At 39.3% G+C, this 14,473-nt stretch overlaps 1 protein-coding gene across 5 annotated transcripts in view; it reads right to left on the bottom strand.

Annotated features, from left to right (window-relative positions):
• Window positions 1-504: 504 nt before the first annotated feature.
• XPO4 (exportin 4) overlaps window positions 505-14,473 on the bottom strand; it is a 115,443-nt gene continuing 101,474 nt past the window's right edge. For 3 of the 5 annotated variants that reach the window (XM_010361254.2, XM_030922194.1, XM_030922195.1), the window contains 5 exons: window positions 12,128-12,246; window positions 10,501-10,631; window positions 9,510-9,627; window positions 9,001-9,093; window positions 505-5,529 (listed from right to left, as the gene is read on the bottom strand). In XM_010361254.2, the coding sequence (XP_010359556.1) occupies window positions 5,332-5,529; window positions 9,001-9,093; window positions 9,510-9,627; window positions 10,501-10,631; window positions 12,128-12,246 (659 nt within the window). In that variant the 3' untranslated portion in view covers window positions 505-5,331. Of the gene's footprint in view, window positions 5,530-9,000; window positions 9,094-9,509; window positions 9,628-10,500; window positions 10,632-10,680; window positions 11,923-12,127; window positions 12,247-14,473 lie in introns of those variants that run through there. The other 2 variants (XR_004054700.1, XM_030922196.1) reach the window with 2 other exon arrangements.

Genomic DNA, 14,473 nt, shown 5'->3' with positions numbered 1-14,473 from the left:
AATGAACATTTTAAAAATGCATTTTCTTTAAAAATTAACTTTTCACTTCATATGTTTACAAGATTTAACACTAGGCAAAGGGTGGATTTGTCTAGCACACAATAAGATGGTAATTAACCACTTTCCCTGAAAGGCCAAAAAGAATGACTCAAACTGCTAAAAGTATTTACTAAATATGCACCAAAGATAATCACTTAACTGTGAAATTGTTTTTAAGGCTGTGGGCTGAGATAAATATTATAAAATATAGACAGAATTGTTATATTTCTAATACTGGATATGCTGTGAGTACCAGGGGTTCTCCCAGAAGGTAATGCAAATCTTGATTTTTATCTGTACAGATGTCTTCATTTTTTTAAGTTTAAAATTATTTTAGGACTGTGTAATGTCCCCAGTGTCAATATTCCTATAATGGTAAAGAAACTAGCACCATTTCAATGAGTTTCATAAAAGAGTCTAGCTAAATACCCACGAACAAATCACACATGGTCAAAACAAACATGTAATAAAAATATTTAGTGACAAGACACATTTTAACTCCCATTTATGAATTTTAAAAATACAAATAAAATTTTATCAACCTGATATTCGGCCTATAACTGGCTCAATATGTGGCCTTAATTTATTTCCTAAAACCATATTGCAGCATCTTCTGAAAAACTAAATGCAACTTTATACCTTCATTAGTTATGTTAATAGAGGTAAATATTTAAACAGTACACTCATCCCTGGGTCTTTAAAAAAAACTGAAAAGTCTTAGTGTAAGTTTAAAATTTTAATATTTATAAATTTAAAAAATTTTACACGTGCTGAGTGGTAGCAGTGCTAACATTTTTGTGACCATTAAACCACAAACTCACTGCATAGAGCTTCTTTCTTTGTACAGAGAATCAAATCACAATACCAACATTTGCAATCTGTAATAATTTTATGTGGTAAAAGACACCACACCAGGAAGCCTGGGCTCAGAAAACACTTGAGGTCAGATCCCCAGTAGGTACATAGTGCAGATGCAGTATGTAATTTCAGGCTAGGAAAATTAGCTACTAGTATGTATCTGACAGTTCCTAATAGCTAAGAGGCCTAAGAATGCAGACTGGGGGGAAAAAAACAAACCAAAACCAAAATTAAAAAAAAAAAAAAAAAAAATCTCTCCAATTGCTGGGAGGGCCTGGGAACAGGGAAATATCAAACCACAGTGGGAGAGGAGGGTAAAGACGTGAGCTTCACGCGGGTCATGGGCGAGCCACACCGCCCAACTCTTAGGAGGGAACTGCCACAGCCGGCTTCAGCATTCCAGTCTTTACTAAGACTTCCCCATAGAGCGCTACAGCAGGAAACCGATTCTTCATTCATTCTCTTAAAACAGAATGAATGCCCAGTATGAAACTTCTATTTTTATTGAACCAAACATATTCTTTGGTGAACTATGTCATGGGTTCCCACTATAATCAACCAAGCATACTTCACATATTTTATATCTAAATGAAAATATGCTTAAAATTCAGCCGGAACCACGGCACTTCACATCAATCTGAGCTCAGCAATATGCCTAATTTGGACATTTTAATTTTAGAAAACGAATTTTTAAAAATTTTTAAATGCAGTGTTTTCAGAACATAGTTACCAAGTCGGAGAATAACCACTTCCATTTAAAAAACAGTTTAACACATTATAATATCTTCAAATCAACAATGCTGTTTTGTGGGAAAGCTTACAGAAAATTATAATGTTAAACCTCATAGCCAAATCAGTTCCTTATTCTCTGGTTTTAAAAAATACAAACAAACCTTAAGAAGTCCTGAGGTTCCTTCTGACTTAAAAGGTTAATGTTTTATTCAGGAACCAATAATAACTCCTCATTAAAGACAACTAACTCAGTAAGGTCTACTGACAACCACCTCTAACAACAGAGGTGGCACACAGATAAAAATTATAACAGAGAAAAATATTATTTCAGGGTTCAGAATGATGTTGTATATTAGGAGACTCAAACTTGTAATCCTTGAAACTGACAGCTAGTTCCCTTCAATACTTGAGGGGTTCATAGAAGTATTAACAGAAATGGGAAACATGGTGATATTATAACTATAAAGACTTGACATTTTTGGTAAAAGAGAAAGTTCAAAGACAGTTAAGGGGAGTGTTAAATAATGCTGATGGGGGAAATTGTATAGATAGTTGCTTTTCAAATGAAATTCATGGACAAGTAGTAGTAACTATCTCATCTGAACAGAGTAATGTAAATAATTAGATACACAGTTTACAATGAAATAAGACTAAATTCTTAAAATTAGTTTGAAAAAAACCTGCGGTTTGTTTACATTAAATGTCACACTTTACACCAGACAAAAACTCAATGCAGTGATGTTAACATGCGACTGTCTTCTAACAGAGATGGCCAGCCTGTAAGACCCGAATAACGGTGTTGGAAAGGACACTGTCGAATACTGTCAGGTAGTGTTGCTACTGAGGCAGCCACCCATCCAGCATAAGGACCATAAAAGCAAATCAATCCTTTTAACAAAACAAGAACACAGTTACCGGTGCTACTACAGTAACAGACTGTGAAAGTACAAAGTCTTTCGTGATTTTGCCTTGGGAAATAAATGGGTCAAGGAAAACGAGAAACAAAGAATGTATGGAAAACTAGAGGTTAAAGGATACTATACGAACAACAGAAATTTTATAAAACAAAAATCTAAAAATGAAATACTTGACAGTATCCCTTTGACATATATAAAAGAGGGTACAAATAATGTTTTTGTTTTAAAAAATGTTTTAACAACAGTCAGTTTTAACAGAAAAAAAACTGACTAGATTTAAGCCAGTGTTCTTGAGACCCACTGGGCCAAGAGCATTAAAACAAAACAAGACAGGAGAAGTTAATAAACACACTCAAGACAAAACTGGACAAAATAAAACACAAAGTGAACAAGCATCCAATCAGGCAAACACGCACACAACCACCCGGAAAAGGTCTAGCCGTTGCAACTCAGTGGCATCCCCATCACCTAAAAAATGGTAGTGGCTTCTCCTCACCCCAGTGTGCCAACATTCAACATTCTGGTGATCTCGTTAAGTATTATTTGGTCCAATCTGAGGAAGGTCTTTTTAAACTAAAACTAGTCTAATGAAATTAGACCTCAGGAATATGGAGGTGAGATTTTCTATTTTCAGTATTGTAATAGGATCTGGGCAAATTCTGCAAATATGTTGCCATCTGGATAAAAGTTGTTACATATAGATGCCTTTTTACTTACCAAGGCATTCCTTTCCCACTCATCTTTATTTTTAATACCTTGATTATAGTTTTGTCATGGCGCGTGGACCTGTCCAGTCAATTGTGTGTTTCAGTGCCCTTTGGTAAAGAGACTGTACTTAGCACACACAGATACACATAATTCACAGCAGCTGAGAAAGCCGGAGGGCGCTGGGACACACAACACCAAGAACAATGCAGAACAAACAGATTACTGCTGCATGTCACTTCAGGTTTTTTAAGGGAAAAAAAAAAACACCAAAAAATAAATGCATCAAAGCATTTTTTAAAATACAGAAACGTGTACTTCAGGATGACTGGTATTAGTTTCCTTCCTAGCAGTCTTTTCAAGATGTTTTTGCTTCCCCTTAATTGTGACTCAATGGTGATCAAATTGAGAGAAATGTAAGTTATGGCCCAAGGCCCTGCATTCACATCTACCTAACATCACATGCACAGGTTGGACGTAATTTAGATGCTCCAGTTTTGTTAACTGTTAATAACACAGAATTATACAAAGTTTTGCACAGCATCACATGTAATGACATATATGCTATATGCAATCAGGTAGAAAAACTGTATTTGCAGAATGGTGTAGCAGATAGGTATCAGGAACATGGTGGAAGCAGAGTTTCATGAATGCACCTGTGCCACAGTCCTCTACCTGTCACTGTGTTGTGAAAGTATTGCAATGAGTGGAGTTTCATATGCCTGCTGTGTATAAATTAGCTTTTATTTCCACAATGTAAGCTGGCACACTGAATTAGGGGAGCATGGCAGCTGTATAAAAATCCTGATTAAAAGATCAAACTAGAGGATCTAAAGTGAATTTTTAACCTCTGAAATTAAATTCACTGGCTCCCATGACTGGAGAAGAATTATTGCCCCTAATGCCCCAACGTGCAATAGTCTGTGTGAATCAGTAATTCACATCCTTTACAATAATTATTGCTTAAGCAAGCCATTTAGAATAGATATGGGCTATGTGGCTGGAGAGAAACACACTCAAAAAGTTAGACTAGACGGGAACAAGCCTTTCATTTCACCGATAAACCTACATAAATACACGATCAAAAGGGGCAACAGGTTCACAGCAGCTAACACCCTAAACCAACTCTGAAGCATCAAGACGTGGTTTCTTACTAAAACAAATCAGCTGTTTTTGTACTTTCCTCTTAAAATTAAGGCAATGAAATGGCTACAGTTCCTAAGGTTATTTTTATAGAACAAAAATATACATGTATTTTCCTCCTCAAGTTCAGGCATCAGAGTATGATTAGTGACTTGTATCACACAAAACCTGCAACACTGGATTGATGTAAGAGAGACAGAGAGAAAAGAAAGAAAGAGACAGAAAGCAAGAAAAGCAAGCAAGCAAGAAAGCAAGCTAAGAAAAAGCCAACAAACCCCTGGTGATGTCTCCCCTTCCTGCTGAATTATAAACCCAATCATCAAAGGGAGGAAAAGCTAGAAAGCATAAAACCTCTGAAGAGTTTTCAATGTCTCTTTCATTGATTCAAAACTTTTGGGGTGACGGAAAGGAGAAGCTTATTAACATAAAGACTCCTGGGCCCAACAACCAGACATTAAGACTCTGAAGGTCTACAGATGGCGCTGGGCCTAAGAATCTACCTTTTCACCAGCTCCTCAAGTGATGCAGGTGATCTATGGAGATGTTGAGAAACACTACCTAGCATATATCCATTTCATATTTAATGACAAAAATTCTAAACTTTGGCTAGCCACCTATGTTAAAAGGAAAAAAGGCACTGCATATGTATTTCGTGGTGCCCATATCTGTTTGCACATATATGGAATTTCATTTTGAAAATTTTAAATCATTCAAAATCTAAAAGACATATGTATGACAGATTGTGGCTAACACTTAACAGCAGAAGCTGATGCCAAGTTGACCTCTCCTGTTTCACTGTATTACATACATATCAAAGTTTCAGGCTCTCCAAAATCCAAAATGGCCAAATGAACTGAGGAATAGGACAAGACTCAAGTCAACTTTCAGCAATTCAGTGCACTTTGCAGAAAGGATCTAAAGCATGAAGTTATGTTGTTTATTTTACACAAAGGAGACCACCGACATTTGCCATAAATTCTTCTAAACTCTTTAAGAAGGCCATCTTCTGCTTCCGGTCCAGCGTGGGAGGAGTGCTGCTTGCAGTGAGCTTATTGAAGGCATCTGCTAATCTCTGGTAAATAACTGGGTCTTGCTGACTTGACAGTAATGTTTCGACCAGTTCAGAATATTCAGCCTATTGAAGAGATAAAGAAAACACAAGTATCCTCCTTAGAATATCATACAAGTAGATCATATCAGTTACTGGACTGTGGGGTTCCAAAAGGCAGGGGCACATTTTAAGAGTTAACACTTAGAGTAATTCAGCATTTAAGTACTACTGTTTGAAAACCTTTTACATGAATTAATTCATCTATCATTTACAACAATGCTTTGAGACCGGTATGTTTCTATTCCTATTCCAGAGGTGAAAGTTTGGACACTCAGTGAGGTGAAGTGATGTGGCCCAGATCAAGCAAGAGTCCAGGCAATGTAGCCCCAAGACCCATGTGATAAATAACTTTGTTGTGCTGCCTCTTCAAAGCACGTTATTCCTATTTATTTTGCATTTTACATATAATCTAAGTCTGCAATAGTTCCCCAGAGGTTAATAGAGATATATTGTACACCCAGTTCTGAGGACAGCGGTGTGCACAAAGACAGAACAGGCAGGAGCCTTTTGGGAGGAGGGGGCGGAGAAATATATTCCAGCGCCTTCTCCAAGTGGAGCAGGGCCCTCTGAAAGCTCCAAACCGGCATTGTGCCCAGCAGCTCTTAGAGAAAGGGCAGGAAAAGGACTTTAGTAAATACAGGAATATGGGAAATTTTCTTTTTTCTTTTTTTTTTTTTTTTTGAGACGGAGTCTCGCTCTGTCGCCCGGGCTGGAGTGCAGTGTCCGGATCTCGGCTCATTGCAAGCTCCGCCTCCCGGGTTCCCGCCATTCTCCTGCCTCAGCCTCCCGAGTAGCTGGGACTACAGGCGCCGCCACCGCGCCCGGCCAATTTTCTATTTTTAATACTCTATTGTAAAGGCTTAAAAAGGAAAGTGGAAGAAGGTTTAGGCTTAAGGGAAATTCAACCAGGACAGAGGTAAGCTCTCAAAAAAAGCTGGCCTGGAGGCCGGGCGCGGTGGCTCACGCCTGTAATCCCAGCACTTTGGGGGTCCGAGGCGGGCAGATCACGAGGTCAGGATATAGAGACGATCCTGGCTAACACGGTGAAACCCCGTCTCTACTAAAAATACAAAAAAAACTAGCCGGGCGAGGTGGCGGCGCCTGTAGTCCCAGCTACTCGGGAGGCTGAGGCAGGAGAAAGGCGGGAACCCGGGAGGCGGAGCTTGCAATGAGCGGACGTCGCACCACTGCACTCCAGCCTGGGACAAAGTGAGACTCTGTCTAAAAAACAAAAAAAAAGCTGGCCTGGTCAGACATAGTGGCTCAGGCCTTTAATGCTAGCACTTTGGGAGGCTGAGGAGGGAGGACTGTTTGAGCCCAGGAATTTGAGACCAGCCTGGGCAACACAGTGAGATCCCACCTCTACAAAAAATTTAAAACTTAGGCAGTTGTGGTGGTGCACAGCTGTAGTCCCAGCTACCTGGGAGGCTGAAGTGGGAGGATCGCTTGAGCCCAGGAGGTTGAGGCTGCAGTGAGCCATGACTGCTCCACTGCACTACAGCCTGGGCAACAGAGTGAGATCCTGTCTCACTGCAACCTCTGCTTCCTGGGTTCAAGTGACCCTCCCACCTCAGCCTCCCAAGAGTCTGGGACTACAGGCATGCACCACCAGCCTGGTTCATTTTTGTGTTTTTAGTAGAGACGGGGTTCTGCAATGTTAAGCAGGCTGGTCTCAAGCTCCCGGCCTCAATCGATCCACACACCTTGGTCTCCCAAAGTGCAAAAATTACAGGCATGAGCCACTGCGCCTGGCATGCTGTAATTTTTCACTGGCTTCTTGGGGTATCATGATAGACCAAAATGGTGAAACCAAACGTTAATTACATTTGGAAAAGGAGGGTAAGGTGCAGCATCCCAATCCCCAACCATGGAGCCAGAGCGGCACCCCTGACTACCCTATCCAAGGGACAGTCCTGTTCACAGGGACCAAGTATAATCTCCTATCATTTCCCTACTCATAAGAAATGGTAGAGGTGGCAAGGCGTGGGGCTCACACCTGTAATCCTAGGCACTTTGGGAGGCCGAGGAGGGTGGATGATTTCTTAAGTTCAGGAGTTCTATACAAGCCTGGGCAACATGGTGAAACTCTGTCTCTACAAAAAATAAGCCAGGTGTGGTGGTGCATACCTGTAGTCCCCACTACTTGGGGAGCTGAGGCAGGAGGATCGCTTGAGGCCAGGAGGCCGAGGCTGGAGTGAGCAGTAATTGCACCAGTGCACTCCAGCCTGGGTAATAAAGTGTCTCAAAAAAAAAAAAAAAAAAAAAAGTGAGATAGCAGAGCCTCTGGGGCCAGGCAGCAGGTTTCATACTGGCCATTCCTAAAACCTGCTCTGTTCTACAGTGTGCAAATATGTTAAAATGGAAGGGGAGGGGAGAGGAGGGGAGAGGAGGGGAGGGGAGGGAGGAAGGGACAGAAGGTGGAAGGGGGGGAGGAAAGGAGGGAGGGAGGGAGAAGGGGAAGGGAGGAAGGGAGGGAGGAAGAAAGAAAGGAAAGAAAAGAAAGAGATAAAAGAAAAGAAAAAAGAGAGAGAAAGAAAAAAGAAACAAAGAAAAGAAGGAGGGAGAGAGGATCAGAATGTAATGGTTTAAATATATGCAGACAAGAAGACTACCTTGCTAGTAAGCAACAAGTATATGAAATGACAGAGAAAGGGCACAGAGTTGAGAGGGGTACCACCTGCAGGAAGTGGCAGCCTACCGCAGAGGGCAGGAAATAGAGCCCCAGAGCACTCAGCTTGGGGCACAGATGTTACAGGAAATCCAGAGAAAGGAGGTCTTTAAAATAGTATGGAAGACCTGCTCTAAACCCTTTTTAAAGATGGAAATAAAATGCCATAGCTTCTTGGCCATGCTGGGAGGTGTATATATACATATATGTGTGTATATATATGTGTGTGTATATGCATGGGAGAGGAAAATGGGAAACTGAGGCAGGAAAATATTCAATATGGTCCTTTTCATACATTTCACAGGCACCTATTCCATCAAAAGCGGGGAGACGGGGAAGCTAGCCTAACTCTTCTATTAACCCCATTATCAGTGATGCTTCAGAGTCTTTAAAAGATCAACAAAATGAAATAATATACTGTTTTCTATAATATGCAATAAAACACTGTCTTCCATACTGTCTGAAGGCAGACTCTTCCTTGTCTGCCACCTTGTTTCTCTTACAAAACCATGAATTCTTCACACACCCATTATGTATTCGTCATTCCTAGCACAGGCTTTGGGGCAGTGACCATTACAAAAGATGGTTCATAATGGTGGAGGACAAAAAATAAATGCTTTGAATTGTCAAACAGCTGTCAGATAAACACAAACTGACATGTGAAAGCTAATAAAGAAGCTAAGAAATATTGCCCCACTGAAACAGAACTGAGGCACTGAGTCACAGATCCCATAAGAAAGGGGGGATTAATGACCCACCATCTATCTCAACAATTTCTTTGCAAAACAGAATGAGAAGAGTCCCCTGAAAAGAGGCATGTCCAGTACCTGGTGCAAACACACCAACGTGTAGAAAGCTTCGCCAGCTGCAGTGGTCATCTCTGTGTTGTGCTTTTGCAAAACCAGCATATCAAAAACCAGCTGAAATTACATTAAGACATAAATAAAAATACAGGATGATCATATATCCTCCAGTCCCTCCCCAGTCCAAAAAAGAAAAAGAGAGGGTTGGTTGTTATTCTATTTATTAAATCAATCTGAAATTTTCCTTAATGTTTAAAAAAAAAAAAAAGGCATTGCAACTTGCTGTGGTATCTGAATAATCAACGATATCAAATTCCCTCAATATTTACCACATCAATCTTCAAGAACACAAAAAATAGTGGATGAGAATGTGTCCATGAAGAGTTGATCTCCAGGAAATAACAGTGAACACGAAGTCACAGTTTCCTCGCCCCCGAAAGAATGGAAGCATTTCCTCATTCGAATGCAGAATTCTGTGTACTGACCATACTTTTGAAAGTAGATGATTTTCTGACCTACCACAGACATCTTACCTTCAGAAAGTGCCGTGTTGCTAGAAAAAGTGGTGAGTCTGTTTCTTGTGCTTTTGCACACTGTTCAGCTAACGGTGTCAGGGCCTCCAGGCAGAGCTGGCAAACCTCCGAACTCATTCTGATCATGAAGGTCAAAGAACAAACTCGATTGGATATATTCGATTTATAAAAGATAAAAAAAATTATAGCTAGTGTTAAACGGATGAGTGTTTCTAGAAATGAATACAGACACACAAGCAGACTCCTGGGCAACCTCTTCACTGAGTTATATAAGGAAAGAAGATTTCCAGTGTTCTTCAGATCGCCTGTAAGGGTTCTGGGTTTGAGCCTGGTGATGTACAGCTTGTTTCAGTTTATGATACATACACCTTATTAAAAAGTCATATTATTCTCTACAATCACAGCTACGACCAGAGACCCAGCTCAACATTACTAATGGGACCCTGATGAAGGGGTAACTCTGGAACCAGGGACCGAATGCCTCAGAGATCTGTGAAAGGACAGGACGAGGCAAACTAACGAAAGAAACAGAGCAGTTACAGAAGTGACAGGTTTTTGTTTCGTTTTTGTTTTTTTTTTGAGACAGAGTTTCGCTCTCGTTGCCCAGGCTGGAGGGCAACCGCACAATCTCAGCTCACTGCAACCTCCGCCTCCTGGGTTCAAGCGATTCTCCTGCCTCAGCCTCCCAAGTGGCTGGGACTACAGGCACACACCACCATGCCCAGCTAATTTTTTGTATTTTTGTAGAGATGGGGTTTCACTATGTTGGCCAGGCTGGTCTTGAACTCCTGACCTCAGGTGATCCACCCGCCTTGGCCTCCCAAAGTGCTGGAATAACAGGTGTGAGCCACCGCGCCTGGCCCAGGTTTTTTTAAGAAATAAAATTGAACCACAAAAGAAAAACGAAAAATGTAAACTTAAAACACTTTTCTTTAAAGGAAGATCTTTTTCCCCAAATGACAGGTAACAATGATGTTCATTTAAAGGATATGATGTCATTCCTAATTCTAGGGAGTACATCAGACTTTTAAACAGATCCTCAGGAAGCTGTGGTATTTTTTCAGGAAAAATCTCACAAATAAATGTGATTAGTTTGTAGTATTGATTACAAAGGGTTGGAAACTGAAAAAGAAATATTAAATTATTTGGATGCTCATTAGTATCCAATTTTTATTTTCATCAATGCAATAAAGTAACTGACAAGCTTCTAAATATAATGATTTCTTTAAAACATGTACAAGATATGGAAAACATGAAGACCAAACTAAATGTAAAACAGGTACAAATAAAGGGCATATTTTAGTAACTACTATAAAACAAAGTAACAGACAGTCTAAACAATGATCTTCTAGATAGTTAATAAAAGCTAAGGTCAATTTCAGATATTCTATGTTTACCCTGAAAAAGTAAACAAGGCAGCCAGATTTAAAATTATTAAACAACCTGGGAGTAAAACCTTTTTTTAAATGTATTCCCATTCAAGCATGTTGAAAAAATTCAACGTTAATACAAATTGTAAAGACTATGCACAGAGCAGAGTATTCGGTCTTTACGCTTCCAAAAACATTCTTCCAGTTGTACTATCCTAGAGAACTGAGGTAAAAGTAGGTAATATGGTTCAAACACACTTAAGAAAAATACACACTTAAATGTTTACTGGCTTGTTTAAACAAGCCCTACATGCAAATGAATATGAAGAGTTGACTAAACTTCCTCATCCTGCTGGCTGGCTGCTGCATGAATACCATGGATCATCAGCATTGTTTCCAATAGTTAGAGATGTTCTCAAGGAGGGAAGCACACGGTTCGACCCTGCTGTGCTGGCAATCTGACAGGACCCACTCTTCTCGTACGTACTCACCTTCTGGACACTTCTCAGCCTCTACTCTCTTACTTCCTCCTACTCTCCTTCCTTGTCTTTATCCCGTGTGTGTGTGCACGCACACAGGCACATACACAAAGTCCTCCTTTCTTTTCCACCCATGTCCTCATCCCCACCCTTATCCTGCTATAAGAACTCATGACAAGAGACCTCCCTCTAGGGTACTTATAGATGGTAGAAAAATGTTGCCTCACCGCCACCACACCCTCAATATTAACTGGCAAAACCAAGGCATAACGTAGTCAGAACGTGCAAAAACTTTAAAACAGCATCAGTCTTGGATGCTTACCATCCCATTTTTACACGGTGCCCCTTGGAAAATGCCTTCCTTTGCTCAATCCTTTAACCTGAGAATGATGTTCAGAAAGTATCAGAGGAAAACACTGAAACTTTTAACTTACTTTATTCCCTTAGTGACAAATTATGAGGTAATCAAAACTGCTAACAGAATGTCGTTTCTAAAAGGACAGGCTTCTTTCTGTAGCACTCCCTGACAAAACGAGTCACTAATGTGTGGGTGCCTGCAGGACTCTGGGGCAGAAACAGAGACTGAGTAAGGGCCCATGTTACTGAGAAGCACGCACAAGTAACCATTAATGAAAATGCAAAAACTGCATCTTCATGTGCATTTAACAGATACAACTACTTAATTAAATCACAGACATATTCTTGTCTAAAGTATCTTTGAACTTCAATTACATATAGTTGTATGTTGACATTCAATTTCATTAATTACCTTCAAGAGATCCTGTGACATCAAAGGCAGAATTAGGTTTACTCCGTACAACACAACATCTGCTGCTGACACAGATCTGTTTGCTGCTTGACCTGGCTCATGTCCTCTGAACACTTCATCTATGAAAATAAAAGGATGCAGGCTTATGGTGGTAACATCAATAAATCTTCCAAGTGTGTATTCTGTCTTTATGAAAATAAACTCACCTCTAGAGGCTAAATAAATCAATGAGTGAATAATAGAGAATCTGATCTCGTCCTGCCCAGTCTCTGGCGAGGAGATGGAGGGGACAGCACACCCAGGGGTGAAAAAAAGGATCTGAGACCCCAGTCCTGTGTCATCCTTTTGAGTTTTATTAGGGGATATGAGTACTTGATACGGAAGTATTGGGGAGGTTAAGAGCAAGGGACAGTCTAGAAATAAAACTAATGCTTAATCAATGTTTTGAAATATAAAATCTACTGGCATAGTAGCCATAATATGAAACAATTTCTATAGAAATATCCATTTGATTTCAAGTGTGTATATTATTATTTCTATAAAAATATTTCTTAAAAATATTATTATTTCTAAGCTTAAAAGGAATGCAGGAAATACAGAAATTAAAATGTTACATAAAAAAGAAAGTAATTTTAAAAAGGACAACCAGTATGACAAAGGTTATCATTCTTACTACATATGACTTATATCTAAATTAATGAGAATACTAAGACCTAAACAGATAAACTAACATCTCTAAACAAACATTTATCAAAGTCTTGACTCTAAAGGAAAACAGTCCATTCCAACTATTAATCAAGCAATACAAATGTTAAAAAGATACTACTTCTGATTCATTACATTAAAAATAATTTGTAAAAATGATAACATTTCATTGCTGGTAAGGATAAAATGTGGCTAACCTCAAAAGCAATATATAAAGACCATTTTGAGCATTCTATCTATTACGGATATAATCAGAAATTCAGACAGCCTTGTCCACAGAAATGATCAGTGCATCACCATTTGTAAGTGCAAAAAGGTAAATATTCCAGATGTCCAATATTAGGAAACAGGTTAAATTCCAAAATGTGGAATGCCACATAACCATTTATCACAGATTCTAATGACAAGGGAAAGGGTAACACTGCATTAAACAAAATGACAGAACATAAAATTGAATTTAGTCCACAGCTTGCCAGGAGTAAAAGCAAAACAAAAGCAAGCTTGTCTTTAGAGCATGATCACAAAGAAAACTGAATAAAAATAACCAAAAAAGAAATTCCTAAAATGGAATGTACAGTTGACTCTGGATGGTGTCCAAAAGTAAGCATGATTTTTCTGTCTCTATATTTACAATTTTTTTCTATTAAGGGCATATTTCTTATAACAACAACAAAAGATCAAATGAGGGGTATGTGTCTACTTAAAATCCACTTGTTAAGCCTAATGCTGAACTTCTCCCCTGGAATCTGAAAATAAGACAAATCTGGTAGTATGTCAGAAACAACTAGGAAATGCAGTCAAAATATAGATTTCTAGAGTTAGCAGGTCTGAGAAGGGGCCTGAGTGGGGGCATAGAATAAGAATCCAAGAAAATGATTATACTATGTCTAGAAATGAAAAATTTGAAACAATTAGCTGATTTATGATACACAGGGTAATCATGACAGTAAATCATCTAAACATATACATGTTTTATCTCTGAGTCTTAACATTTAGTTACAGATTTCTCTGGGTACAAGGTTCTTAGCCTGGGGTCCTGACACACCTGGAAAATTTATAGGTTTCCAAGAGTCCATGAACCAACTAATACTGTATTAGTAAGAGGTTAAGAATGCTGGGCCCAGTGGCTCACACCTGTAATCCCAGCACTTTGCGAGGCTGAGGTGGGAGAATCATTTGAGCCTGAGGTTGAGGCTGCAAAGAGCTATGATCACGCCACTACACTCTAGCCTGGATGACAGAGGGAGATCCTGCCTCTCAAACAACAACAAGGAAAAAAAGAAAAAGTTAAGAACTCCTGGATTGCGCAGAAATGACCTGAAGAAAGTTAGAAAACTTGGGTGAGAGGCTGGGCCTAAAAACAGACCAGAAAGAATTCACTGAGGAAAAGTGAATTTGTACAGTGCTTTTCAGACTATCTCACCTTGGTACCCCTAGTTAACTGCAAAAAAAATAAAATAAAATAAACAGTAAACCTTCTACACTGTGAAGTTGATGGTACCTAGCTCAGGGCAGATACTAGAAAAACCATGGCCCAAGAATAAAAAAAAAGAAAAAGAAAAAAAAAAAAAAAAAAACAACCATAAGCCAGTGAATAAGGAATATGAAAAAAATAAGGAAACAGAACAATCTCAAGGATTA

Source organism: Rhinopithecus roxellana, chromosome 18, assembly GCF_007565055.1.
Source record: "Rhinopithecus roxellana isolate Shanxi Qingling chromosome 18, ASM756505v1, whole genome shotgun sequence".
In the NCBI taxonomy this organism is placed as follows: domain Eukaryota; kingdom Metazoa; phylum Chordata; class Mammalia; order Primates; family Cercopithecidae; genus Rhinopithecus; species Rhinopithecus roxellana.
The sequence above is the reverse complement of the archived record's forward strand: the minus strand, read 5'-3'. Positions and strand labels throughout refer to the sequence as shown.